This window comes from Drosophila kikkawai, chromosome 2R (genome assembly GCF_030179895.1).
Source record: "Drosophila kikkawai strain 14028-0561.14 chromosome 2R, DkikHiC1v2, whole genome shotgun sequence".
In the NCBI taxonomy this organism is placed as follows: Eukaryota; Metazoa; Arthropoda; class Insecta; order Diptera; family Drosophilidae; genus Drosophila; species Drosophila kikkawai.
This window is the reverse complement of record NC_091729.1, coordinates 9,443,590-9,471,268: the sequence shown is the minus strand read 5'-3', so window position 1 is coordinate 9,471,268 and position 27,679 is coordinate 9,443,590. Positions and strand designations below refer to the sequence as shown.

The window sequence follows — 27,679 nt, the reverse complement described above, 5'->3', positions numbered from 1 at the left end:
CTCTTTTATGTGTTTTAAAGTTACCTTTTGTAAAATATCAATCTTCATCTATCTTAAGGTCATTATTCAAGCCAGTTGTTATGCGAAAATGAAGTCCTGCAATTATAAACTTCATTCTCCATTTCTGCAAATGCTTCATTCAGCTTTTGTAAATGTCCTCGAGGGAAAACTTTTACGCCCCCTTCAATTTTAGTTTGTCAGCTGGCAGCCCTTGCCTCATCCACTCAATTTCGTTCATTTCCGAACTCTTCCATCTGCTGCACTCCAATTTATAACCTACATTTAACATTTGCTGCACTTAAGGGGAAAAGAGGGCCAGCCCCATGCACAAGCTGCTTACGCCATCGCCCTGCAATTTTTGTTTATGAATTGACAACTTTGACATAATTGACTGCCAGCGACCTAAAGGACCAAAGGAAAAGGTCTGAAAAAATAAAATAAATAAAATTGCAGCAACCCATAAACACCGCAAGTCCTTGAGTGGCAACCAGAGTGGGGTCGGGCGAAAAAAGAAAACGAAAAAAAAATTAAAAGCCCCGCAATGCGATGACGATAATGAAGAGGGAAAAATTACAATCTGGAGCAGGGACCGCAAGGCGACGGAGCCTGTCCGCCGACTATTTTTATAACAATTTGATTATATTATGAATTTAAGCATTCTTCTTCCGCTTTTTGGGGTCGTCATCTTCATTAGCGCATTAAAATGTCAATGACACTTGGTCCGCAGGTCCAGGGATCCCTTTCCGGCTGCTCCCGGCCAAAGGGTAAGTATTTGAAAAATGCGCGAGAAATGCGAGCAGCAGGGAAGAGGGGAAGCCCAGACATCATCACTGACCGCATGGCATTCTCGAAGCCGTCTTTTTTTCCACACTTTTTCCCCGCCGCCTTCACAGTGCTTTATGATTGCTCGGCGGCGTTGAGAAAAAAAAAATAAGGAATGAGGAAGAGGAGGTGGGACCAGGACCGAGACTGGAGGATATCAAACTTGTCGTAAAAAATATGCTCGACACTTGTTTATGTCGCCATACTTGGACACTCTACAGCCGAGAGGACACAGTGGGCTGTCAGGGCTTAAGAAAAGGGTTCAAGAATGTAATTTAAATAGAAATTTTACTATATTTATATTTTTAAGAAGTTTAAAATTTCTTCTAAATTATATTTGATTCTTTTTCGGGTCTCACTTTATTTTTAAAAAGTTAAATCAAAGAAGATGACTTTAAATTCGTCTATTTCTCAATATTTGTTCTATAAAGTAGCCTTCTATTATTGCATTTTAGCAAGCATAACTTTATGCTTTTTTTTATTTTAAAACCCCATTATTTTTTAGGGTTATCTGCATGGCTATATTATAATAACCAATTTTTGGAATATGCAAGCGAAAAACTTTTTTCTCTATCGCCGAGAGTGGGAAAGTTTCGCTGTGGTTCATTATGAAAATGCTCTCGCTCCTGGCTTTTGTTGATGTTTTTGTTTTCTACATTTTTGCGAGTGGTAATTTTTTCGCCTCTTTCATTTTTAATGGCAAACTCGAGCACTTTAAAGTTTTGATGGCCTCACAGCGCCTTGGCCAGTGCTTCAGCCTTGTTTTTACTATGGCAATTCATTAGGCTCAATTGCCCCGCTCCTTGGCGCTGATGTTGTTATTTTTATTGCTGTTGTTGCACTTTCTGTTACCCGCTGTTCCATTGTTGTTGGCCTAGTTCGGATCATAATGAAATGAATTATGTTTTCACATGGCAAACACTCGAAGCTCAGCGGGTAATCGCAGGCCAGGGGAGAATGCTGAAGAGGATTAGCCTTGATAAGCCTTGTTTAGGCCTGACACAAAGGCTCCAAGTGAGAGAGGGAGAAATCGCTTAATTAACTTAATCAAAATATGGCGATTATGAGTACAGGGCCCCATAGTTGTTCGCTTTCAATGGCATCCTGCATGTCCTTTTGTGGCCATTGTTTACTCACTGCGTTTGCCCTACAAACAAATAAACAAGCGAGTTTTGTCTGTGCGCCTCTCTTCTATTTGTATTATGACAGCCGTTCAATTGATGCAGAAATTAATTAAAATTTTCCCTCGTGTGTGTGCCTGAGTGCGCGTGTGTTTGTAATAGGAATATCTGTCTGTATTGTCCTTTGGCCCAAGGCTAAGATAAATTACAATTTACCAGGACCAAAGCTGTGAACACAAGTGGAAACTGGTAATTGCTTTGCATTGGAATCGAGCGTGCAAATGCAGTAAAAACTGGCTTAAATAAACAGATGATTATTTAGAGGCTTTAAAATCAATGAAATGTATTTGAAATTGCCTGAAAATATAGGTATTTGTGATGTCGGGATAACAATAGTTTAAATCAAATTATAATGAGTAAAACTTTCACAATTCATTTCTATTGAATTAAATTGTTAATTTTGTATCTGCTTACATTCCTCTAAGAAGTTTGTGGCCAGTTTCCACTGTGACTAATAAACTCCCAAGTAAATATTTTCACTTAACCGACTTGCTGTCAATTTTGTAAATATTTCTATATTTAATAGACTTCAAATTAATTCCATATTACTTTATTACTGGCTGGCTGGCTGGATCGTTTTCCCTCAAGGAATAAATACCTTTGGCTTTTCAATTAACTAAAGGCTGGCCAAATAATACCTACTCTCTTGTGAGACTTCCCCACGGACCCAGACGCAAAAGAGCAAAACTCCTTGCAGGTCCTTTTCAAGCTATTTCGAAGAAAGTCTTAAAGGCAAACGCTGGGGTCCGCTCCGACATCTAAAATAATTTAACCCTTTTTTCCCCCTTTCTTTTAAAGTAATTTAATGCCTGAGTTGGAAAGGAAGACCCTGCCCAGGTCCGCACACACATTCCGGTGAAGATATGGCAAGTTTTCCTGTCTGCCATTGATGCCGCAGGGCAGGAGCGGCAGAAATAGATTCGGGAGCTGAGGAATCACAAGCTAGGCAGAGATACATGGGGAATATTTCATGGCACTTATCAAAGGCAGCAACAATTTAGGTTAAATACTCATTAATATTCCGGTCTGCCAAACTTTTTCCTACTCCCTCCCGGCTGCTTCTGTGTTTTTGCCAAATAAATTTATGCCCTTTGCTTTTGGCCGCCGCCAGGCACGAGACCAAAATATAAGACAACCGACTCGAGTCGGGTCCTTTCTTGGGCTGCCTTCGTCCCAGCCAAATAAATAAGCACACGCACATGCCAACCCATACATACACAGCCGCAACTCCTTGTAGAAATTAATTTTGCGTAGCCTACTTTCTAGGGGCCGTCCAAAAATGAGCGAGAGACCGAAACCGAAACAAGCGGCCCAACAATTTCCCATGAAAATGATAATTGCCTGGTAACGGAGTCTACGAAATGCATAATTTATAAATTAAGCAAAGTTTAAGAAAGTTAAAACGGAAAGTATGGCAAACAACGGGGAGCCATTACGGGAATATGGCATACAAATTGGGCCAAAAGGATGTAACAGATATGGCAGAGGAATCATAAAAACGAATAGCTTTAGAACAGACAATTACCGGATAAATTCAGTTTGTGGTTTTGATAATACATATAATATGATGGCAAACAAAAGTACTAACGTACGTAACAATACAAATATTTTTTTAAATTTTATGTTTAACTCAAAATATTTTACTATTTAAATTCGTTCACAGTTACTACATCTATTCTCCCTGCTAAAAGAATAACATAATTGCAGAAATTGACTTTAAAATATGTTTATTTTTAAGCCTTAAACATGAAATAGCTTCAATTTAAAATCATAAAAAAGAAAGACACAAAAAGAAAGCCTAAAGAAACTGCGACAAACAGGCTGGCAGAATTTAATTTACTCAAAGAAAAATACTTGCCGAAAAGTATTTAATTTTCTTTTCATTGGACACACACGCACAACAACGGAACACACGTATGTGTGTATGTGTATGCAGCCAACCCACTAAAATGCCAATATATTTTTTGCTTCAAATTTATTGCATACTTTTGAGCGCCGGGGAAAAGCGGGATAGGTGCAGGAGCAGCGACACGCGTGTTGTCGGGATTTATTTATTTACTCCTTCCTCCATATCCTTCATCCTGCATCGGCGGATTTTGTGCGCTGATATATATTCTGACATGCCAAACGTGCGGGGGGAAGGGAAAACTCGACGAAGATAATGGGTGGCCCGAAGAGGATGTAACAACAAAATGACAGGATATTATTCAATTGAATTCGTTTACATGCCTGAACTACATAATAAAAATGGCCTTTAACCAAAAAAGGCGAGTGGAGCGTAAAGAACGCAAATTGAACAGCGGCAAAATGGAAATGTACACAAGTACGAGGGCGTGGATGTATGTTCGAGTATATGTATATACGGAAAATATGAAATATCTTTTGTATCATTTGTGTGGAACGTTTTCCTCCTTTTTTTTTTTGTGGACCAGCATTTACATTTACATATTCATTCCGCTCACACGGGGAGTGTGGGAGCCCCCTTATTAAATGCGCATATTTTATGCAACAAAAGCAGTCCGTCCGCTTGAGTCATGGCCCTGAGTGAGTGCCACTCGCATTGGGAAGCCACGACTCGTATTCATACTCATTTCGGTTAGTTAGCCAGCCCAAGGGGGACTTTCAGCTTGTTCTCGTTCTCGTTCTCGTTCCCGTTTCTTGCCAAAACATTTTCCACTAATTTGTTTGGCTGGCAGAAAGGATGGTTGCGGGTACTTGGGGGAGGACACGACGGAACTGCGGAAATTGTTTTGCGTCTGGCATAAAAGTTTTGCACACACGAATTCCCATTTGATGGCTACAACTTAATGGTGAGATAAGCAAGAGTTATGAATTATAGTTGGCAAAAGTTTTGGGCTCTGTGCAGGAAGTAATCAATGCATTTCGTACATAAGTATGTTTGGACGGATGAAATGATTCTGGAAATGCCTCAAGTTATCCAAGAGTTTTGGGCCAATAAATGCAAATCAGGAAATATGCTAATCCGGCAAGTTACTTTGAGTTAAGCAGAGTGTTGAAATTACTTCTGGATTCCTGAGTAGATGTGTGATTTTAAATCAGTGACAATTAAAAGGAAATTCTTGTAATTGTAAAGATTTCCACTCTGCATCTTCACTTCTAAATGGATTTTGAAAGTAAGATTGTATTCTATCTTCAGATAATTTTTATAAATTTTAAATATTGAAAAAGTTTCTAAATCTAAAACAGCTTACATCCAAATCAAGTAAAATTCAAAGAGTGTGTATAGTTTTCTTTTTGTTTCCTAAAACACCCGAAAACTTCACTTTAGAAAAAGTTCTTTTTTGACAAATTTAATTAAACTTTATAAATAAAATCAAAGTAAGCCAAAATATATTTTCTTTAAATATTTTAATAAATAAAACCTCAAATAAAGTTGCTCAAAAATGACAAAATTACATATATATATATTACACAAATTTTAGAAATATAGATTGAATTGTAAGTTCTTCATAAACTCAACTTCTTATTAATGGTAAAATGCTTTAAAATTTTAATTTTTAATGATCAATAATTCGAATTATAAACAAAAAAAAGTATTCATAAGATTTGTCTGCGTTTTGAGAGCAGATTCCCAGACATCCTAGGCTATCAATAAACCTGCATTCAGATGCATTCAAGCCTGACATCCCTGGGATTCCTCCGGGTTGGCTTTGATGCTTTATGCCCATTCAACACCTTGCCGGCAATCATCATAAATATGGTATGCCGGGCTCCCAAAACATCTCGGCCAAGTGAGTTGGCTGGAGTTAAATGCAACTCATTACGGGATCGCACAGCCATACAAATGTCATACATTCACGAGCTGGCACTTCTCTCTGTTGAGCAATTTTCTATGGAATATTTGCAATTGCAGCAGGCACTGAATTGCACTTGAGGGAAAGGGCAGGAGGAGGAGGATGAGGGTCCACAGCGAGCTGTGGCAGGTGCACAAACACAGAATGCCGGGCAAACACCCAGAAATGCAGGGAAGGAAGCAAGTAAATCCATGGCCAGAATGGGTTTTTATTCAGTTTGAGTTGTATGTTTTTCTTTCCTCACTGCCTGCTTACCTTGTGCATGGGTCCACTTGAGCAGGAAAACGATGAATACGAAACGTAAATCCATTTTACGATTTTTTACAGTATTTCGCCTTAAGATAAACTGGCTAAAAAAGCGTTGCAAGAGCATTTATTTGCCCAGCTCCCGCACACACTCACAGCACACGCGAGGGGAGCGACTTCCACAGAATATATAGATATATATATATACGGATATATATTCTCGTGTTGCTTGACTTTTTCCTCGACTTCTTCGTAGTATTCTATTCGCACACAATTCGTTACATTTCCTCCTACACACAGCACGCCACACAGCTGTGGGAGAAGTTCACATTTCGGTGTGCGGCCTAAACGCTTCTGGCCAAATTTGGCCAGAGTCTAGCTGACACATGTTCCTAGTGTTTTTAAATTATTTAAATTTTACTTCAAAGGTCTTCGCTTGTTTATATTTCCTGTCAATCGCACACGAAGTTGGCTTTCATGCCGAAAAGCCCGACACGCGCTCACCTTCAGTTCGTTAACCGTTGGCGGCAGTAACCAAAACTCAACTGAACGCTTTGCGTTGGCCAACGTTGATACGTGGGGGTCCTTTGGAACATAGCCACCGGGAACAGTCCACAGCAATGTTCGCCAGCGTGGTGAGTTCCGAGCTTCGTCGCCGCTCGGCTTTTGAACTTGTCTGGGGAAATCGAAGGATACTTTTCGGAGTAAATTCCTGCAGGGAAATCAGCTGTTCCTAGCGGGGCAAAGTTCGGGGTAAAATTGAGAAAGAGAGCAAGAACGAGAACGAGAAAGTAGCAGTTAGCAGTTGTAAATAAGTTTGGCCGGGACAACTGATAAAAAATTTGAAAAAAATCTAAAATATGCGGAGATACTTTCAGAAGTCACTAGTCAAAACTCTGCTAGAAAATCTTACCTTTCATTGTTAAAAATGATTAATTTTCATCGAATTTAGTTTCCAAAAAAATTAATTTGCATTCTTGTAGGCAACATTTCAAGGGTTTTTAAATACGTAGTGATATCTGTAGCATCCTATATGGTTTCTACCTAAAATTCTAAATTACATTTATAAAATTTGAATTAAGTTGAATTAATCAGCATTTAAATAAATACTAAAATTCAATTGAATATTGAAATTAATTGAATTTGAAATTAAAATAAATTTTAATAATTGGCTAACTATTACTTAAAGTAAAAAAAAATATTTTAGATATTGTAAATTTGTATGTTATTTTAATTTAAAATCTTTCAAAAATTTTAAATGAGTTTTTATTCAACTTTAAATAAAAATATATAAACTAAAATTAATATATACATCAATTTATACTCCAAAAATTTTATTTTACTTTAATTATATAATTAAAGTAATTTAATTTAAGTTTCTGTATAGCAGTGATTCCGGCCAAGTTTGTTTATTATAAAATGCCTAAGCATAAACATTTGTTGTTGAATCCTGCCGGCAAAATTGTTGAGTCTGCGCACTCCTCAAATAAATAAAATTTTCGGAGTTACAACCGGAATTCCTACGCTTCCTGGTTGCTTACAAAAACAGAGAGAAAATGGTGAGAAAACTGAGAGAAATGTTTGCTGATTGAGAGTCGGAAAGAAGTAACGAGTAAAATTTGAATTTTAATGAAGACCGTTAACTGCAAATGCACGTGACATGAGGGATTCTCAAAATAGTTAATTAACAAGACTTAGGAGTAAGGAATACAAACATAAATTAATTACAATTAAAATTAATCGGTGTGCATGTGATGACCCATATATATTTAAGTTAAAGGGAAATTAAACTATATATTAATATTTTTCAGATTTAATTATTGAAATGTTTTGTTATTTATTAATCAATTATTATGGACCCATTGTTTTATTTATTTAAATTTTTTCGTTTGTGATTCATTAAGCAACCTTCTATATGTTTACTTATAAATTGAAATAACTCCACATAAATAAGTTATATTTAGCATGGATTTTACACTTTAAATAAACCACAAGATCTCAGTATATTTATATTACTCTCTCATTTTTATTTTATTTATTTATTTATTCCAATATATTAGCTCAGATAATACTACTTCAAATATCTTAAAGGTTTCTATAGATTTCAAAATAAATCAAATTATTTAAAATGTTTCTAAGCCTAATGGAATTAAAGGGACTCAAAGGCAATTTCAGTCTTCTTATCAGAACCTTATTCTCTATTTTCTAGTCCCGGAAATGTCCCACATCTTATTTGCATGACTGACGACGACTCGCCGTGCTTTGTATTCCCCAAAGGCATTAACCATTTAAGCTTCCTGTTAACCCGCATTTGAAGCCAATCTGCTGAATCGAACCAAACATCAGTGGCATAGTTAATTAGGAACCAACATCGTCGTCTTTCACCTGCCGATGCCACCCACCTGCACCGCAATCAAAATTAGCTCAGTGGCTTGCGGCAGTGCAGCTTTTCTTCCTTCTCCTCCGTGAATGAAAACTGGGGGCCAATCCATTCTAGATCGCATAAACAACAATTAAAACGTTACAAATTGCACATACAAACAACCTTCAAAGGGCCCCCATCCTATCTTTTCCGAACAATAAGTATTTTCTTTTTTCTGCTCCTGTTCTACCTTCTTTTCTTCAATTATTTCCGATTATTGCCAGGCTGGGAATGGGGGAAAAGTAGGGGGGAGTTGAGGTGGATGCTTCAAAATCCATGTTAATTGCTATTTTGCTCCCATTGGCTTTAAAAATCCTTGCAAGGAAACTAACAACCGGGGGTCAGATTTTCCTGATTTTCCATTCATTCTCTGCCAGGACAATAACAACTCTGAGGGAATATCCTTGTTGTTCCCCTAATATACTTTCCCTTTGCTTTTACTCGTGGGAAAAGGGAAACCGGGCACCGTGGGCAGTGTAAAAGGAAGAAAGAGAGTCGGAATAGAGCACGAGGGAACTCCAGATAAGGGAGCAGGATATATGTATATATCTCTATGGAGAGGCAAGAGAAATTACAGTGACGACCCAGTAAAGTAAGTTCGGAAGATAAACTGCAATCGAAGGACGTTGACTGAATGATAAATTACACTTGACAATGGGCACCCCACGTGCGTGTGTGCGGGTGTTTGTCTGAGTCCTGTCCAGGATTCCATTTTTTCTGTGTTTTTTTTCAGCCCCTGCCTGCCTCTGTTGCTTCCTTTCCTTTGCTCGTTTGTCATAAGTTTACTTTTAATATAAAAGTTTCCTCGCTTTGGTAATGTTGAAAAGTGATCATCGTGATAATTATACGGCCATAACGATGGGGTGCTATTACAGTGGGACGAAAACGAATATAAACACAGGGTTTTTGAGAGTAAGTAAATTTAAAAAATAAATTTAAAATTGAAGAATAAGGTGTAAACTAAAAAAAGAAAGCTCCTTGAAGTTGTTTGATTAAAATATTCAAAGATTAACTTAAATTTATGAAAAGGTATTTTTAGATGCTTCAGAAAAGTTGTAACCATTCTTCCTCCTCAACGTAAGATATTTTACGTATTAAATTCCAACTAATTTATATTAAATTTAATTTACAAATAGATTTCTCGATGTCAACACATATTTCATAAAAAGTTTTTGCATTCCTTGACACCTCTCCAACTACTGTGGTTCCGGCGAAGATTTATGTGCTCATGTGGTCAGAGATACGAAGAAGCTGCAAAGTCCCCCGCCAGGAATTCGTATTGCTCCCGGTGTGGGGTTTCTTGAGTGCCAGGACCTCGAGTGTGTTTGTCAGCTGGGTTTGCGTCCAGTGGCGGAGGGTGGTGCCACGTGGGTGGGGTAATTATGATGGCTGGCTGCTGTCTTGTGGGCGGCAGCTGCTGTTGCTCTACAGGAGATGGCAGCGGCAGCCCAGTTTCACTCATTAAGGATATCCGTGCAGGAAAACAATGCCAAACCCAACGCTCGCCCACACCAGCACACAAAAGCCGTTACAGTGTAGCCGCAGAGGAGGGAAACACCCAGCTTTTCACCGCTTTTCCCCAGCATTTTCTCCGGTCCTCCTTCCTCTCCGCACGTAATGCATTTAGTGGCTGCGGTTTTTGAGCTCTCACAGCTCTCGCATTGTTTGCTCTTTGGCCTCGTCTCTCGCCCCCAGACAAAACAATACAAATTAATTTTGCTGCCACGCCCCCACACCCCAAAAGGGGCTGTGGCGGCAGCAGCAGGAACGGAAGAGATTCTTTTCAGCCAAGGCGATGCGACGGCCCAGAACTTGAGCAGTGCACGGAAGTTCCGGTAGAGCCCGGCTCTTTTCCCCTTTTCTCTCGCAAAACTTTTCAGCCAGGGGAATTATATCAAAAGTTGTGGCGGGCGGGGGGAAAACGGATGCTGGGCCGGGGGCTCAGTCCCAAAGAATGTATACCCAAAAGTGTTAATTCATTTGCCTTGGCATAATTTTATTCATTCGGGTTTTGCTGTTGAATTAAAAGTTTGGCCAGCAACTGGCATAACAAATTATAAGAAAATTGTGCGAGGTAAGTGCTTAAATCCATGGGGAATTATTTATGTTAGCCCGAAAAATAGCCTAGTAAATATGGAGAAAAACCATAGGCAATGGAGGTGAGTTCAAAGTTTTAAAAGAGTAAGCAAAGCTTAAACTTTTAGAATTAAGCAGTCGGAATTCTTCTAAAGGCATTCCTATTTGTAGATTTGTATTTGTGACTTTGGGCGGTCACAATCAAATCAAAAAGTTCATCTTAATGCCCGATACTTCAGACAAATGATCAATGAGCAAATCACTTAGCATAACTCGGAGAGGGAAATGCAAAATGTTTTTCCACTCTCCCGCTTCCAGGATGTAACATAGAGGAGAGCTTTTCCAACTTCGAGTGTGATTGATTGCGAGGGAAACGTAATTGAAATGCCGGGGCTCGCTGAATAGACAGTGACAAAAAGGGAAAGTTTTCACTTGGCTTTTCCCCAGTGCCAAACGGAAGTTTTAGCACCAGGCCAGACGGCGAGCAGACAGTGGCTGTCGCTGTGCATCCACAAGATGCATATCTCCTAGTCTCTGGCTGGGCGGAAAATCATAAATAAAAGGTGGCGAATCCCAGGGAATGCAAATGCGAAATCAATCCCGAGACTTGGCATTAAAAATGCAACAACGTGAAAGCGAAATCCATGCTGAGACAAATCATAAAAACACAAAAGAGCCGAGGACCAGGGCAAATTGCCAGACATAAAATATATCAAGATACGAACATCTGGGGTTGCTATTGCTTCTTGGAGCGTCTGGTGAGGCCGCCACTTAACTGCAACAAATCGGAAAATAAGTGGAAAATATTGCAGGCCACAAGATTGCTACGTCTTATCTCAAACTCCGCACACGGCAATAAGTGGCTCAAAGACAGAGAAACCAATTCCGATGACCTCTTTAAATATTAATACGCGTGCTGTGATTGCACTGGGAATTGTGATTGACTTTTTAGACCTGGCCAACCCCCGTGCATTCTGTCTCCTTGACATCTGAGCTACCCCCTCGGTATTCGAGCAGCTAAATGCACAACCCCCGAAGAAGCCGGCAGAGACAGGAAGACGCCACTCGGGCGATGCCGACGGTCCCTGGGGATATTTTTCCCCGCCAGCCAGCCTAAGGAACAAACTTTGCACTTGAGAATGTCTGGAGAGGGCGGGTCACAATTCGCCCAAAAGGTGGCAAAGTTTTTTCTCGATTTGATGGGGAGGATGGCAGGAGCTGGAGCTAAAATCTGACTGAGGAAATTCCCCAGTCCATCCAATTAAAATCTTGGCTCATTGCACATGCAATATCCGTACGTACCTGTTGGCCACGTTCTCTCATTTGTTCTCGTTCGGTTTTTGTCAATTAGCGCAATCAATTGTGCCACAAAAAACGCGAGTGCAACCAATTAAATACTAATTTATTGAAATCAATGCCAAATTAGTTGCAAATAAATGCTCAATAAAGGATAATTTACATATGCAGTTGCGGCTTGAGCTGAATATTAAATCGGAAAAAATTAGTTACTTGATTAATAGTTCTTTCTTTTCTCTCTGATTTTGAGGGGTAATTAAGATACGGCTGGTTAACTAATCTCCCAACTAAGAACCATACTCTTTTATTTTTTTGTTAAATAAGATATCAAACTCTAAAAACTTTCTAATGCAAATTTTCTTAAGAGAATCCTTGTTATTTTATTTATTTTCCATTTGGCATCAAATAAATATAGCTATAAAGTGCAAGCCCAACACAATACCTCAAGGTTAAGCTCTCTTAAATTCTTAGTTTTTACGATCCGCCCATGGCCATGAAACGAACACAAGCATTCCCTTAAATGTAGGATCTTTCGGATTTATTAAGCCTCTTTGCCTGGTTTATATCTACCAGAATGTTTTTGCATATTCCATTAGTCCGAGGGTGGTTCCACTGTGGCAACAAACATCAGCTGACCCCGCCTCCTGGCGGAACAGAAGAGGTCCTTCAGTGTTTGGGGGAAAATTACCCATAGACCGTAGCCAGTTTTATGCCCACTTAATAGTTTTGTTTTTGTGTCTAGATAATGGTGCGAGTGTGTCTGTGTGTGTGTGTGTGTGTGTGTGTGGGGCAGGCAAATGACTAACCAGAAATGTGAAGATGCCTTCGCTATATACGCTCCCTGCCAAGTGTCTGGTAATTTATGGGACCGAGCGTCAAATGGCAGACGCGGCGGATACTTGACAAAACCCCAACTCACTTGCAGTGGGGAAACGAGACAAATACCTCTTGATATAGTATAAATGTGTGCCTCTGTCGTGGTATGTGTTTAGGTTTAAATTATATTAAACTGCCAGCGTGGCATGTGTCCCATTTCAAATGGGGTCCCGGGCCCCAAGTACCTCAAATCTAGAGAGAGAATGGCAGGAGGATGAGCCAGACCAAGCACAGTCCAGAAATTGTTTTCATTATGTGTTACCTCAAGCACTTAAAAAAATATTTAAAAAAAAACACATCTTTTTGTTAAAAAAAATAAAAATAAAATACAAAAAAATATTTAATGCATTTTTATCCATCATTTTATCAATAATAATTAAATATTTTAAATTACGTAGTATTTAAAATTTCAGAAATTCTTAAGGATTGCCAAATATTATCACATCAAATTAAAGTTTAGTCAATTTTATTTAACAAAATACTACATCTTCTATTAAATCCATTGAATCTTTGACATTTTATTTAAGTGTATGCAGGGATACAAAAAGCGAACTGACCAAAACGAACATTTATCATTTCTTCTTCTGGGCTTCGGACACTTTGCCTAATCCTGGCCAGAATTTCCATTTAGTGCACTGCAAATGTCAAAAGTTGATGCCAAAAGTTTTCAACACTTTATACCCCCAAACCCCCAAAAGAAACGGTGGAAGATTTACCCAGCGGGGGTTGTCTAATTTAAATTGGTTTGTTTTTGTCTGCTGGCATTGCGCTTTTTCACCCACTCCATGGTCCATGCTGCTGCTGGTCCCCGACAATTACGACTGTCGCCCCTTTTGCTTACCTTCCAGTGCGTTTTTTCAGTGGGTCCGCTCACGCTGTCGCTTCTCCTGCAAAACTTTTTAACGCTCTGGGGATTTCCAGGGAGCCGATGGGGCAGCAGGAGTGGCGGTTGCCAGCGGTAAATGGTAGCGTTTACTACCTCTTCGTATATGCTGTCGCACATTTCATTTTTGCTACGTCGAGTGAAATTAAAATGCTTGTTTTCACTTTATGCAAATTCTTTCTTAAAAACGACCAGAAAAAAAGGAATGAAATCAAATGAAAAGCCAGAGGGATAGGTCATTGTAGTCGACGGGGGAGTATCCTATAATATGGGAAATTATTTTCACTTATTTGTTTTCCTATTATAGGGCTTTTATATTGTAGTTCTTTATTTTATTTTTACACACCAGAACTTTCTGAACTTATTGCACAACAACGCCGACAAGAAGTAGAGATCGCAGATCCCCAATATCCTTCTATCGATTTTATCGATATACATATGTATGTGTCTACTTATTCATAATAGATTGATTACACTTGCGCTAAGTGGTGTTTCTACTATGTTCCTACACTATTGGTTGTTTTTTAAATATTATTTTAAATATATTACTTTTATTATGTTATTATAAAGGCTCAACTATATGCTAAATCACTAAGCCTAGTGCAACAGTAAAGATCAGAATTCAACCTTTCCTCGCTTGTATACCAGCGAGAAATTTCCGGAATTAAGACTTGGGAATTTTTAGAGTACTCCGCATACACTGGCAAAACGCTCATATAACAAATAAAAGCTGCAAATTTTATTTACTATTAATATTATATGTATAAATAAAGAAATATTTTACAAATATTTTTAAATAGTTTAACCATAAATGTACATAATGTCAACGTTATATTATTTTCCCTCCGCTACACCACATTTAACCCTATGCACTTCCAGGGTACCATAAAACCCAGCAAAGACTCGCTGAGTGCCCGAATATGTATTTAAAAAAAAAATACAAAAAAAAAAAGAACAACAAAAAATATAAAAGAACGTGGAGCAAATAAAAATGGCGCGTATTTACGTTTGGGAATATGTAAATAAGCGTCCGTTGTATTTATTTTCTTTGGCTTGACGTGGCATCCGGACAAAGGGGGTGCTGGTGCTCGCTGCTGGGGAGAAGGTGTTTGTTTGGTTTGCTCAGCTTTCGTTCGGCTAAGGGGAAGTTTTCGGTACTCGTGGGGCTTACAAGCTATTAAAATGTCGCTGCAAGTACTTAACTGCTTGATGTTGTCAATTTAAATTAAAACCACTGCCGCAAAAGTTACGCAACCAGATGGAGGACAGACTTATAGACAGGACCCCCATACACCCCACATTGGGAGAAGGGGGAGACCCTGTCGCAAAAGAGTTTGGGGCCAAATGGATATTGCACAAGGAGAGCATGCGTGGATTAACAATAAAGGTCGCTGGAAGCCTGGATGGGGCGCCGAAACTTTTCTTTATGACTGCACTCTCTCCGGGCGTCTATATGCTAATGGAGGCCGGATGGGCAAACTGGGAAATTAAAAAGTTGCCGGCTAAGGATCTGAAAATGTCTTGTCATTAGGGAAAGTGGCTTATTACGAACACTCGCCAGAAAGGAGTTGGGTGGAAATTCCCAACACTTGACGTAATTGTTTCCGAAAAGTTTCCGGGACTCGACTCATACATTTTATAATTGAAAGTTTTCTTTTTGGGCGGCAATACGTTTTATTTAAATTGTTGGCAATAAAGTACTTCCTTGATCATTGTTTGTTAGTCTGGAGACAGGATGTCTTAACCTTATAAAAAAATTTTGCAAAAATTCTATTTTAGGAAAATTATTTAAGTTCCAACTAACTTATCTAACAAATGGCAATCTTAAACGATAAAAACTGCAAGCTATCGGGAAATATAAATACGTTTTTACGCGAAAAACAAAGTAGAAAAAATATATAAAAATCTCCTACCTTAGATTAAATAAATAAGAAAGGCATAACTGGAGCCTGTCAAGATCTGTGTGTCTCTTTCTTCTTGGGTTGCTGTCCCTTTCGGTGGCGTAATAAGCGATTCGGCTCAAGGCATTTTAGTGCACAGACACAGACACACAGCACGCACACATACACGTAATCGCATAAAAGCAGAGCCAGGACGTGCTCTGATTTTGTAAATAATTGCAATGACGATGTCTCCTTTGCCGCGCGATTTTGCTCGTGTCCCGGAAAAACAAGCTCCCGGCGCCGAGTCAAGCCCACGACCACCGAGCGCATGATAATATTAATAATAGTGGTAATAATCATACGCACTGTATGACGAGTACACATCCAGCCATAAAAAGGAACAAAAGAAGGCAGCTGAAAATCCAGCCGTCGTCTGACGCCTGCTCCTGTTTAATATGATTAATGCTCCATCCGAACAGACTTGGCAAAATATTTACACGTACTCGCCCAGCAGTTTTTCCTTTTCCGCATTGAGCTTAGCGGGTCTTAGACCTGACAATGTGAAAAGTAGTTTTGAAATGCATTTTCAACGACATTTTAAGAGGAGTGTTGATGCGGTAATGAAGGATAAATTAGAACATGAGAAAATGGGAGAAGAAATAAGTTATCAACAGCTCTACATATCCTTAAAATTCGTATAATATTAGATACCTATACCCCCAAAAAAGTTTGCAAAAAAACTGCTCTTTTGAACATTAAAAATTATAATTTAGAAGAGTATTAAATTGTTACACCCTAAGGTATACAAAAAATTCGTTCCGTATTATCAATTTGACTAAGGCGAACAACTTCAAAGTTCAATTTTCCAAGTTTGGCTATCTATATACTACAAATTCTATGGAAAACGTTGTCACATTTCAGTTCAGATCAAAATTATACAGTTTATGGAATAAGACTTGCATCCATCTGTCTGTTATATTTATGTCTCTCTCCTATCCTATCAGTATCCACCATAAAAACCAATAGTGCATCTCCCCCAATATCCCAATATCCTTTTCGTACAACTTATTCTCCTTCGCTCCAGCAAGCCACCGCAAAGACGTACAAAGTTTACTTTGAATTCAATGAACCAAGCGAAATTTGCCTGACAATTAAACAGCTTGAGATGCCAGAAAAGCCGAAGAAGTAACAGAGGGAAATATTTCATTCATTCCACGGCTGGCAAAGGAAAAGTTTATGCATCAAAGTTAGTTGTGTGGCGCCCCAAACTTGTGCAGCGATTTCTGTAAGCGATGCGATCCACAAAAATTGGATGGAAGGCAAACGAGATGCAAGGGAGTAGAAACCAATTGCGAAGTTTTCAGCAGAAAGATGAGGGAGAACTTTCCAAAGGTAAATCTGTCTCCATCTCGCCCTCTTCTACCATTGTGAATTTATGCCTTTTGGCTGCCAGCTAGTCGGCTGCATAAAAAGCGACACAAAAATAGCAAAGGTAGGAAAATGCAGTAGCGCAGAAATTAAAGAATAATATTTTCTTAGGGCCACCGACGAAATGCAGGCGAGCGTTAACAGCAAAAAAGCACAAGATAAACACGAATCGCATGAGTCCCGGGGAGAAGGGGAGGAAAATAGAAAAAGGACTCTTTAAAAACGCATAAATTGTCATTGGATATCGAGGGTGGATTTCAAGACCTTCCACCCACATCTTTAAGTGTTATTCTTTGGCAACTAACCCCTATGAAAGCAGCTGCGGCTGGGGCTGTAATACGATATGTTTACTTAAGAGGAAAATACGGTGGCCCGAAACAGGTAAAAAGCTTTTGTCAATCAAAATGCCAACTGACAGTTGACAGAGTTTTTGTTTTTAAAGCTTGCATAAATAAGCCATAAATGGGATGATCAACAACATTACACGAAAGAGCATTGGATATAAAATAAAGGAATATTTAAATAACCCGACTAGGGCATAAATCTGCATGCAAACTAAATGACAACATGCGTGGCACAAACAACAATTGCATCATCAAGCCGTGACGTTTGACAAATGAGCCTTAACCTTCCCCCATTTGGCAGAGTAAAATATTGCAAGTACACACACATCCAGCAGCGTGTGTGTTCAAGGTACATCAAATGGGTGTAACAAAAGCAAAAATGCCAACGGAGCAGTCAGCCATCAGCAGTTGCTATCTAGAGATGGGAAAAATCTAATAGTGATCGAGGATAATATTTTGAAAAGGGGAATAGATACTTAAATATCTGGAAAATGAATGAACTATAAAGGAGTAGCTTTGTAGCTTTATGCAATATATATAAATCCAGACTTAACTACATCCTACACAGATTGTTTATTGTCAAAAGACAAGTGCAGGTTGTTTTCCCAGTCTGTTTTGCTTTCCCCAAAAACCAACTTTTCTAACAACACTCTTCAACGTTTGCACACAGAATTCAGACTTGGGAATTTCTAGTGCACTGTTTGCAACAATATTGGTTATTTTACATGATATTTTAGCAATTTCAAAGAGAATTCATAGGCTTTAATCCTTTATTCCAAAGAAATCCCTTCTCTCACGCAGCCATCTCCAATCAGAATTCCCATTTCAAGAGTCGCCTTTATTCTGAAATGAGACGAGGAGAAGACAACTGCTACCCTCACTCCCGCAGAGTCATAGTCGGAGTCAGCACAAAATTCAGACAGCCTCCGCCATTCTGCAGTCCTCAGTTTGCCGTCGCTTTTTATGGCAAATTGTCAGCGCTGTCGTAATTTTTAAGTTAAAAAATTGTTAAAAAATTTTCGTAGCATTCATTACCATGCCAGCAACGCCCGACCACTCACTCCTGCACTCACTCACTCAGCCCGGTTCAGTTCAGTTTGGTTTGGTTCGGTTGAGTCGAGTTGAGTTGGGTTCACCCCCGTCTGCGATGTCTGCGTGTTGCACAATAATTTATTGCCGCACAATTGCAGCTGCCACACATTCCAATGCACTTGGCGCCCGAGCAGGCACACCGAGTATGGGTTGCGGGCTTTGGATTCCCATCTATGGTGGAATGGGTCTCACTCCTTGTCAGGGCACCCGCGGCGCTTGTAAAAGCAACTCACATTTGGCGTTGATTTCCAGCGGAGGATGCCGGCTTGTCGTGCTGTCATGGCATCGCCCAAGCTATCCCAACTCCAAAGCACATACCCATCCCTGTTACATGAACGTAATGTAATTTTAAATTTATATTCCCGACTAGATTAAGGCACTGCTGCCAGCAAGCAGGGATGCACAGAATTCGTACTTCCTAATGAACTCTTTTCGGAGAGATTGGGAAAGATAAACATTGCAAGGGAGTGTGAAAATGAGTGAGGATAAACTGCCTAAACTAGCATAGCATATATTTTAGGATATTTACAGCGTATATTAATGTGAAATAGTTAGAAATTGGAAGTAATACCAAGCTACAATTATAAACTGAAAGGATAAACCTTAGTATAGCCATGATAAATTCCTTATTTCATTGCATAAAAGCTGAAAGCATATCAACATCAGTGATATGCCATATTGATTAGCATAAATATTATACCACATTTTATTTATTAGTTAAATATGTCAAATTGATAAATATCATATGGTTTTTGTATCCTTTGCCTTCCCTCTGCTGACCATAATCAAATGCAAATGTAATCGGATATTTTGCAAACATTGTGCACCCATACGTCTCCGACTTGAAACTGCTGCCATTTACTCCACAGCCATTAGGGATGTCCTCGATAGGGTGGTCTATTCTGATGGATTGATGCTAAGAGAAAGAGATTGCGGTCTGACAGTGGCTTTTGCGGTCTTGTTGCGCGTCTTCGTCCATTAGTGGAGCTTGCGAAAAGTGTCAATTACAACAGATGTCAGAAACAATCAGCGGCGTAAATAAGTCATAAGACGTACACACACGTGTGACATCGAACCCGGTAAAGTTCAAGCCCCCCTCCAGCCCCGTGCGGTAAGGTAATCAATAAGCCTGCTCCCACCGATTGCGTGCGGCTAATTAATGGTTGGAGGATGATGGCAGCACCGGGGAAAAGGTGTCAGATACAAAACAAAGACATCGCGGGTCAAAACTGTTAACAGTTGAATGGGCGAGAATTATGGAAAACTTGGCTTGGTCATTGTGCGTGTTTCAGGCCAATCAATACCCAAATTGTGGTAATCAATTTTAATTAGAGAGACGCAGGCCTGCAACCCTTCAAGCAGCTCACTTAATTCTGTCCAAATCGAGCCGAGTACGAGTGGAGTGAATTGAATGCTCCTGAATCTGAATGTGACTGGACTGCCATTGACGTAGTCAAAGCGCAGCTCATAATCTGAGCATTATGTTCGGCAAGCACTGCTAGAAAAAATCCTGAACAATTTAATAGAATTAAACTAAGTATCTTTGAAAAATATTACTTAAAAGAAAGACAAAAGAATACTGTAAAACTGTTGTACAGTGCTAAGAAATAAGGTTTTATTGACTTGAAACTATAATGACTTAATTGTTTTTGTTTAAGTTGTCGACCTTTTCACTTAAACTAAGGTTTTTCACAATTAAATAATTTCTTGCAGTGCACACTAGCGTTGTGATGAATTTAGGAAAGGGGAATTGAGCTGGGATTTTTGCTTATGTCAAAATTCGAACAATGGCCAAGTGGCTGGCCCAAAATTGAGGCTGACAGCCCTCATGGTCGCCTCACCCACATCCAAATCGAAACGGATAGACAGCCGGGCACATACATACAAGAGGGATCGAGTGGGTGGAGATTTGGGGCAGGAGTGGGGAAGACCATTGCACGGAAATTGAAGCTGAAACTGCCAGGGGCCAGGGGCTTCAAAATTCCATTATTAAGATTAGACCAATTGTTGCTTTGAATTCAGATGCCTTGAATGCATAACGCTTCATGTTCAGCTCATACCTCGAACAGATTAGGAAAGTTTTGGCAATTTCATTAAGGCATATGCATAGTCGATCAATAGGTGTAATCCGATTTCTAGAAATAACCTATTTAACAGGGAACAGACCAAAGAAAACCAAACAATATTTTTTTAAGAAATCCATACATATGTGTAGAACACGTATTAATTTTTTTATATTTTTAGAGGTTTAAATCCAAATGCAATTAGAGATATACAAAACTTTAATTATCTAAATACATTCTTTGAAATCACCAAATTAAAATTTCATTCCAATTCTTAAAAGTTTTAAGTCAAAACCCTTTATAAGCCATTTTCATACACATTTCTATACACATTTTGGCGAAATGTTGAACCTGATAATGTTGCCAATCTGCTGAGGTCAAAGTTGGCACTGCAAAGTAATTTGAAAAGTACACAACATTGGGCAACTGGAGCAGCTGCTGCTGCCAACTGCTATTAACGGTAAATGACTGGCCTAATTTATGCACCTTGGTCCACACCCACACCCACCCACATAGGCACACACATGCGGTAGTAGTAGTGAGGGGAATTACAATTGTATCGCAGTCAACATTTCCATTGCCATTTCCATTGCCGAGGAGGAAAAGGGGGAACGGTAACACGCCGCAATGCCGTAACTTGATGGAATAGCTAAGCCAAAAGCCAGCCGCACAGACAGGACTAGAACTCAACCGAAACTACTGCCCGCAGTACCAGAACGAGAACCAGGACCCCCTTCCATCCGTCATCCATCCAGGAGGGCGGGGGAAATTGCTTTACACAATCGAAACGCACGAAATGACAATATAAATCGAGGGGCGGAACTAATTTTGGCAAAAGACTCGAAATAGGCCGGGCACGACCACAAAAACCAAAATGATGATACTTGAAGGGGGATGGCGTACGGCAAAGTAAAAGAGGAGGAATGCACAAGAAGAATTCAGTATATATCCAATAGGACATAAACAAAATCTTGAACATAAACTCACAGTTTAGAGCTCTGTCTAATCTATGAATTCCCTTAAAACAAAATAAGAAACTATTAGGCCAAAATAACTTTAAATTCCTGATAAAAAATGTAAAATCCCGGTGTATTTGGGGTGAGTTTCAATTTTCTATTAACTACGCTAGTACAGAGCTTAGCTTAAATTCTTTATTAAAACTCAACTTAAACCTTACCAAATTTGCAAATACTTTCTTCCAGTGTAAAGACCAAATAAGGGTGTACAATTTCAGCTGGTGCTACGTCTGAATTGGCCAAAATTAACGCAACGAGTAGAAAACTTCTTGTATACGGAAATTGCGTAACTACGCATTAATGAAGAAAAATTGCAGTACGTGGAACGAGAGGGGTTGGAAAACTAACTCCTCCGCCCAGCACCAACTACGGCTCCCCAGTTGAAAACAGGCAGCAACTAACTGGGAAAACTTTCGGAAATTGGACGACACTTTAGCCATAAAAGGCCTCTGATTTATGCCAATTGAAGCTCGTCCAGGTAAACTGCCTCATAATGAACTGAAACTCCGAAATGAAACCGATGCCAGAGGGTGATTATCGCAGCTTCCACTGTGGCCAGTAGTTAAATGGATGGGGGGTATACGGGATTAGCAGGCCGCTTTGATCATCATCGTCATCTAATCATCTATTATTAGCAGACCTGAAGTCTGGACCCAACCATTCTTAATGCTTTTATGGCCGTCATTAAATCCTTGATCAGACAGATGGAGACATCTTCCATTTATAGCCTTGGAGCCGGCTGTTTCTCCAACTATAATCATCGTTTATCATCTGTTGCCTAATTAATTGTAAAGTTTTTCTCTACTTACTGTGAAATCTTTTGCGCCCATTAATATTGTCACAGATGTCGTAATTGCCGGGACAACGGGGCGAATGATTAATACATCAAAGTTTTGCAGTTGTAACTGCTGAAGAAAGTCGGCTTGGAATTGGATGGAGTTTAAAAAAATATTTAGGTTCTTTTTAAATAATAATTTATGAGATTTAAATTTTTAGCTTGGTAATTTATCTAACATTTTAACAGAATTGTAATAATTTTATTCTCTTAATTTTCTTCCCATTTCCATTACCCTCAATTTGGTAACTTTAAAGCATCCTCAAATGGAAACCAAGCTGACTCCTCCTCCTTCTTCTCCTGGAGTGGGTAACGATTTCATTTATAAAATTAGTTTTAATAATATTAATAATATCATCACTTGGCAGCGCCCACCAAAGAACGAGGAAGGTTGAGAACAAAGCTGGAACTCCGCCGCCATAAGCCGGCTTTGGTTTTTGGCTTTCGACTTTGGCTTTGGCTTGGCTTTAGCATTTTTGGTCATAGTTCAACGCGTACAAGGAATTTGCACAAAGGCGCCAAGGCAACCCTGAGAAGAGGCTCGTCGTCGTCACTGCCCATCCCTGATACCGGCCGGAGGCTTATGCCCATTGTTTGCACTGTGTTGCCAATGCCAACCATCAGCAGCAACATTATGCAGAAGGCTCCCGGGCTAAGATCTGGCCACAAGTTTTAAAACTGGGAGGCTGTGTGGAGGTCCCACACACATTCCCCATTCTCCTCCCCCCCAGCTCCCATTCATCTAACAAATTTCTCTCTCTTTGTTTAAATTTTGCGCGCCGGAAATTTGCTTATCGCCGCTTTTCAGTTGTGGCTGTGAATGCCAGTGGAGGCGTAAAAATGGGGGGGCTGGGGCCCATGTTTTTCGAGGGGGCAACCAAAGTCAATAGGGAGATTAGTGCGGCGGGCATTGAGCTGGCACAGAGCTGTGCTAATTGAGCGACGGGTCATGGCAACAGCTTAAATCAATAGAACCAGCGCCCAGGCTTCATTCGATATTCAGCCAAAAAGAAAGAGAAACTTTTCAAGGGTTTATGCGGTACATAAATTAGCAATTGAAGGAAGAAAGAAAGTTTCGAATTTAAAGTTTCTTAAGGTTGAATATAGTAGTTTAGGGCAGGGAAATATTACACAGTCTATTAACAGTCACAGGAAAATAATAATTAACACTTAATTTTGTTAATTTCAACACTTTATTGCGTATTTTATTATCTCATTTACACATTTTTTATACTTTCCTCCGCATAAACATTGTCTCTACAAAATTCCCAGCCCGAGACCGCCGCCTCCTGGCTTCTTGCCTCTGTTTCCACCGCCACCAGTTCCAGTAAGGCCCCCCAATCCCAGCGTGTTGCCTACTCCGCCCAAAGTCTGACCCAATCCTCCGCCCAGCTGTCCCAGGATATTACCCAATCCTGCACAGCTTGTAGAGGTCAACGGGGAGAGTGAGGCACCGAGGACGGACAGCTCGCAGAAGCGAAAATCATTGGAGGTCTCCACTTTTGAGTGGATTTTAATGAAAGGAGTGGCCTTTCCTGTGACGCTCTGAAAGAGAGATGAACCCTTGTCATCCTTTTTGCTGCCTCTGTTGGCAAACTGAACCAGAAGATCAATTAGGTTATTCCGAACCTTGAGATCCTCGGAGCTCGTTAGGCGGGTCTCCTCCATGGGAGTGCCAAAGATATCATTAGCATCGAACATATAGCCGAGCTCATCGCCATGACCCACTGTCTCCGGTTTATCGTGGGCCGTTTCCGAGACAATTGGTAAGCCTCTCAGGAAATTTATTCCCTTCGACTTGGTTCCATTATAGTCGAAGCTGTACATAAATGCTGGAGCGAGCTTAGACCAAACCTGAGTGGTAAGAACCGCCGGCAGGTTGAACAGAACATCCGTGGTAGACTCGACGACCTTAGATAGAACCTGATCCACATTCAGGGTCTGAGGCACCTTCCAGAGGTCCTTCAGTGTGGGAGTTAGAACGCTTGTCAGTCCCGGAAGTTGCGGCTTGGCAATCTCTCCCGTTAGCTTGTCGATCCTTAAGAAGCTGGTCAATTTGTTCAAGGACTCGCTGAGGGAGCCCAGGAACTGTTCCGCAGAGCCAAATACCTTCTCAATATTCTCCACTGTCACGGAGTTGCTGGTCTCGTGTTTCGTGACACCTGTGAGTAGGGGAATCCCCGAGAAATTGCTCTTCTTCAGTTGCTCTTCCGGTTCACCAACTATGAGGCTCGGCAGTGCTCGGCCATCGTCCTCGCTTTCGATGTGCGGCTGGAAGCCCACATTTCCCGTGAGTCCTTTGACAAGGGCACGTCCGGCTAAACGCTCAGTTTGGACTTTGTCATCATTCCGGATGATCTCTTCGGCGCTTTTCTAAAAGAGAGAATATTTTGATTAAAGAAATATTCAAATAGAACTTTCATTGAACTTCACATATCCATGTATGGACATCTCTACATCAAACATCAACTTACTCCTCTCATGCAGTTGACAATCTCCAATTCATTTCCGGTGGGACAACCATTAATAGTAGCCACCTCCTGGACACTCTGAACGGGATCCTTATCCATCGCGTACTGTGATAGGGCAGTTCCAGACATGGCCACCACTCCGTGAACTTCGCCAGCACTCTTCGCCGTCGGTGACATCGAGAGGTACATGGCACTAGCTGCTCCGGAGCCATGGCCAATTGCCTGAATCTTCTTGGGATCGCCGCCAAAATAAGAGATATAATCAGTGACCCAACGGAGGGCGGCTGCCAGATCGAACATGGCTAGGTTACCATCAAACTGCTTAGTGCCATCGCCCATGATTCCCAAAGATCCCAGGCGGTATTGAGGGGCCACCACAATGGCCCCCCTTTGGGCCATAGGAGTGGCATCGTACTGGGCGGCGGAGCCATATCGATAGCCCCCCGGATGGATCCACACGAACACCGGCAGACCCGTACTCTCATCCGGCATCTGCGGGGTATATACATTGAGCAGCAAACAGTCCTCATCGCCGATAATTCTCTGGGGCATCTGCGGATGTGGCTGAATACAGGGCGGACCATGTCGGGTGGCATTAAAGTCTCCGCCGAGTCTCTTGTACACCGGCCGGGAGTACCTCAGGGAGCCCACGGGTGGCTCTGCATAATGCATGCCCAGGAAACTGTAGATACCCGTATTGGGATTCCGGAAGCCCTCGACACGGGCATCGCGATTGAAGAGCCGGGCGAAAATCACGGGATCGTCGACCGGCGGCGCCTTCGATTGCTTGCCGCCCACAATGCGTTTCACGCGAATGTGCGAATCTTCTGCGGACCCGCACCTCTCCAAGGTCACTACTAGTATCAGTAGTAACAGTGGCGAAAAGTTCCGCCTCAGCTGCTTTTGCATTTCGTTTCGCTCGATTGTCAACTGGGAACTGAGCTCAGGCTAAGCTCGCACTAAAGTCCCAGTCTCAGTCCCAGCTCAAAACTGAGCGAGGCTGACAACTGGCTCAGCTCGGCGATAAACAGCAGCGAAAAAATAAAACACTGAAATGATAAAAAACAAAACAAGTAGCGAACCTAAACTTTTGCGGCCGCCTTGTTTGCGTGCCTCCAGTTGGATAAGACCATGTTTGGGGCAGCGCTTCTCCGGCATTCCAATCACGTACTTTACGCCAGTTATAGTTCACTGAGTCACCGAGAATCTGGAATTAGCTTGGGGATATTCGGACAACTTTTCAGCAAGCAAACACTACATTAAAGCTTCAGCTTCCAGCCAATTCCAGAAATATGTATTATTTCTATTCGCCTTTAAAGACTTTTAAAATTATTTTTAAATATAAAAACAAGTAATTCTTAGTCTCTGAACCTGTTTGTAATCAATAATTAATTTCTTTGTTACTTGGAACTTGTGCATCTATCTGTGAGATTGATGTCTCTGCTCATCTGTGGATTTGAATGCTGGCAATTACATCGGAGACAATTTGCTTGCATTCTGTTATTACTTTATTCCCAGCGTAAGCTCTCATCTTCCCCGAAAGCGGCTTCTCAGTGGCAAACTGGTCAGTTTGGTTTTTCCCATCGCATTGTAGTTGTTTTGCCGACGAATGAAGTTGCTGTTCGCTGAAATTCAATTGCATGAGCACAATAATAATGAGACTTTAAGGCCGGCAGCGGTCATTGTCTGTAAATGGGAACCGGGGAAGCATATGGGTCCACAATGCCATATTTTACAGCTGTGCCGCATTATCTTTTGCCCAGATGAATTATATTCTTCAGCATATTTACAGCTAACAGACTGGAAAAGGAGGCTGAGAGGAGTCGGCAAGCCGAAAACGGATGCTGGCAAATATCATGAGGCAAACGCATGTTGAGATTTCAAGTTTCTTGACCCATACCCCCCAAGTGCAAAATAGAGCCAGTTCCCGTTCCCAACCCCCCAGACTCGACTCTGGCCGGGGGGATTAGGCCGGGGACGGACAGAGCGGCACGCGCTCTCCTAACTCTGACTTGCGCCACTCCGCCACATGAATCTCAATGTTCTGTTGTCCAAGGGAGTCGGCCACGTACGGCAGCTGATTTGTCCCAGTCTCGGCTTGAGCCATCTCTCTTTCCCTCATCCACGGGGACATATATATTGTTCTCTCGGTTTTGTACTCATTATTGCACTGAAAACAAATTTTATATAGAATTATAAATATACAGATTATACATAAAGAAATGTGTCATTATATATTTAATATACAAATATCAGAAAGTAGTTTTATAAAATAGTAATAGAAATATTACTCGACCTCTTAAGCACACCCACATTATTCAATTTTAAGGAAATAATGCTTAAAATTATAATTTAATCAGGAATTATTTTAACATGTCCCAGCAATTTCGTCTTGTGTAATTCCAACCTCTCTCTGCTCTCGCATGTGTCGCAGACAATGGCCAAATGACATTTAAAGTTACGACAATATAATTAAGTATACTACTGGGAGTTGACGCCAGCCAAAGCGGACCAGAAGCTGGAGCAAGAGTCCTTGCCCTGGCCAAGGAATAATTATATATGTATGACAAGTGGGAGCGCCTGGCCCTCGGCTCCTCGCCTGATTGCTTCCAGAGGCGTGCAACACTTTTGCAGCACGCAAAGTTTGCCCAGATGCAAAGGCTTCCAGCCAGAGCAGAGTCCAATGTCAGATCCATTTTCAGACTGGCACGCCTCAACGTTTAACGAGATTAATCTTTTTTGCCTGACCATCTCGAGCTATCTCACTGAGAGCCATCCTGCCCAGAGTGAAGTCCTTAAAAAGTTATTAATCTTCGGGGCTATCGAGTAAATATTTTGCGTTTAATTGAGTTTGAATGCACCATCAAAGTGATTTGCATAAAAGTTGACAACTGGCTAGCTAGTAGGAAAAGATACAACATTTTTGTTGG

At 40.6% G+C, this 27,679-nt stretch overlaps 2 protein-coding genes and 1 long non-coding RNA gene across 6 annotated transcripts in view; 1 reads left to right on the top strand and 2 right to left on the bottom strand.

Moving 5' to 3' along the window:
- The window catches only part of robo3 (roundabout 3), a 43,998-nt gene extending 37,797 nt beyond the window's left edge, over window positions 1–6,201 (bottom strand). Inside the window, exon 1 of the mRNA XM_017166475.3 lies at window positions 6,074–6,201. Coding sequence (XP_017021964.1) covers window positions 6,074–6,191 — 118 coding nt within the window. The 5' untranslated portion in view covers window positions 6,192–6,201. The remainder of the gene's footprint in view (window positions 1–6,073) is intronic.
- A 10,146-nt stretch (window positions 6,202–16,347) lies between these two features.
- Window positions 16,348–17,830, top strand: LOC108074406 (uncharacterized). Of its 4 annotated transcripts, none has more exons than XR_005991116.2 (3): window positions 16,355–16,992; window positions 17,059–17,309; window positions 17,371–17,830. It is a non-coding gene; the product is annotated as an uncharacterized lncRNA (long non-coding RNA). The 4 variants fall into 4 exon arrangements; XR_001770693.3 differs by having other exon boundaries at window positions 16,356–16,992; window positions 17,040–17,309; XR_001770692.3 differs by having other exon boundaries at window positions 16,358–16,892; window positions 17,040–17,309.
- A 5,622-nt stretch (window positions 17,831–23,452) lies between these two features.
- On the bottom strand, window positions 23,453–25,695 carry LOC108074393 (carboxylesterase 1E). The gene is made up of 2 exons (XM_017166418.3): window positions 24,753–25,695; window positions 23,453–24,651 (listed from the first exon to the last, which is right to left on the bottom strand). The coding sequence occupies exons 1-2, from the start codon at window positions 25,656–25,658 to the stop codon at window positions 23,536–23,538; spliced, it is 2,022 nt and encodes a 673-aa protein (XP_017021907.1). The 5' UTR covers window positions 25,659–25,695; the 3' UTR covers window positions 23,453–23,535.
- Between the last annotated feature and the right edge of the window lie 1,984 nt (window positions 25,696–27,679).

Bases quoted from the DNA above. Each gene is read 5' to 3' on its own strand.
- LOC108074393 (XM_017166418.3), bottom strand. From the start codon at position 25,658: ATGCAAAAGCAGCTGAGGCGGAACTTTTCGCCACTGTTACTACTGATA. The intron at 24,652-24,752 runs GTAAGTTGATGT...TCTCTCTTTTAG, and splicing joins TTGTCAACTGCATGAGAGGA to AAAAGCGCCGAAGAGATCAT.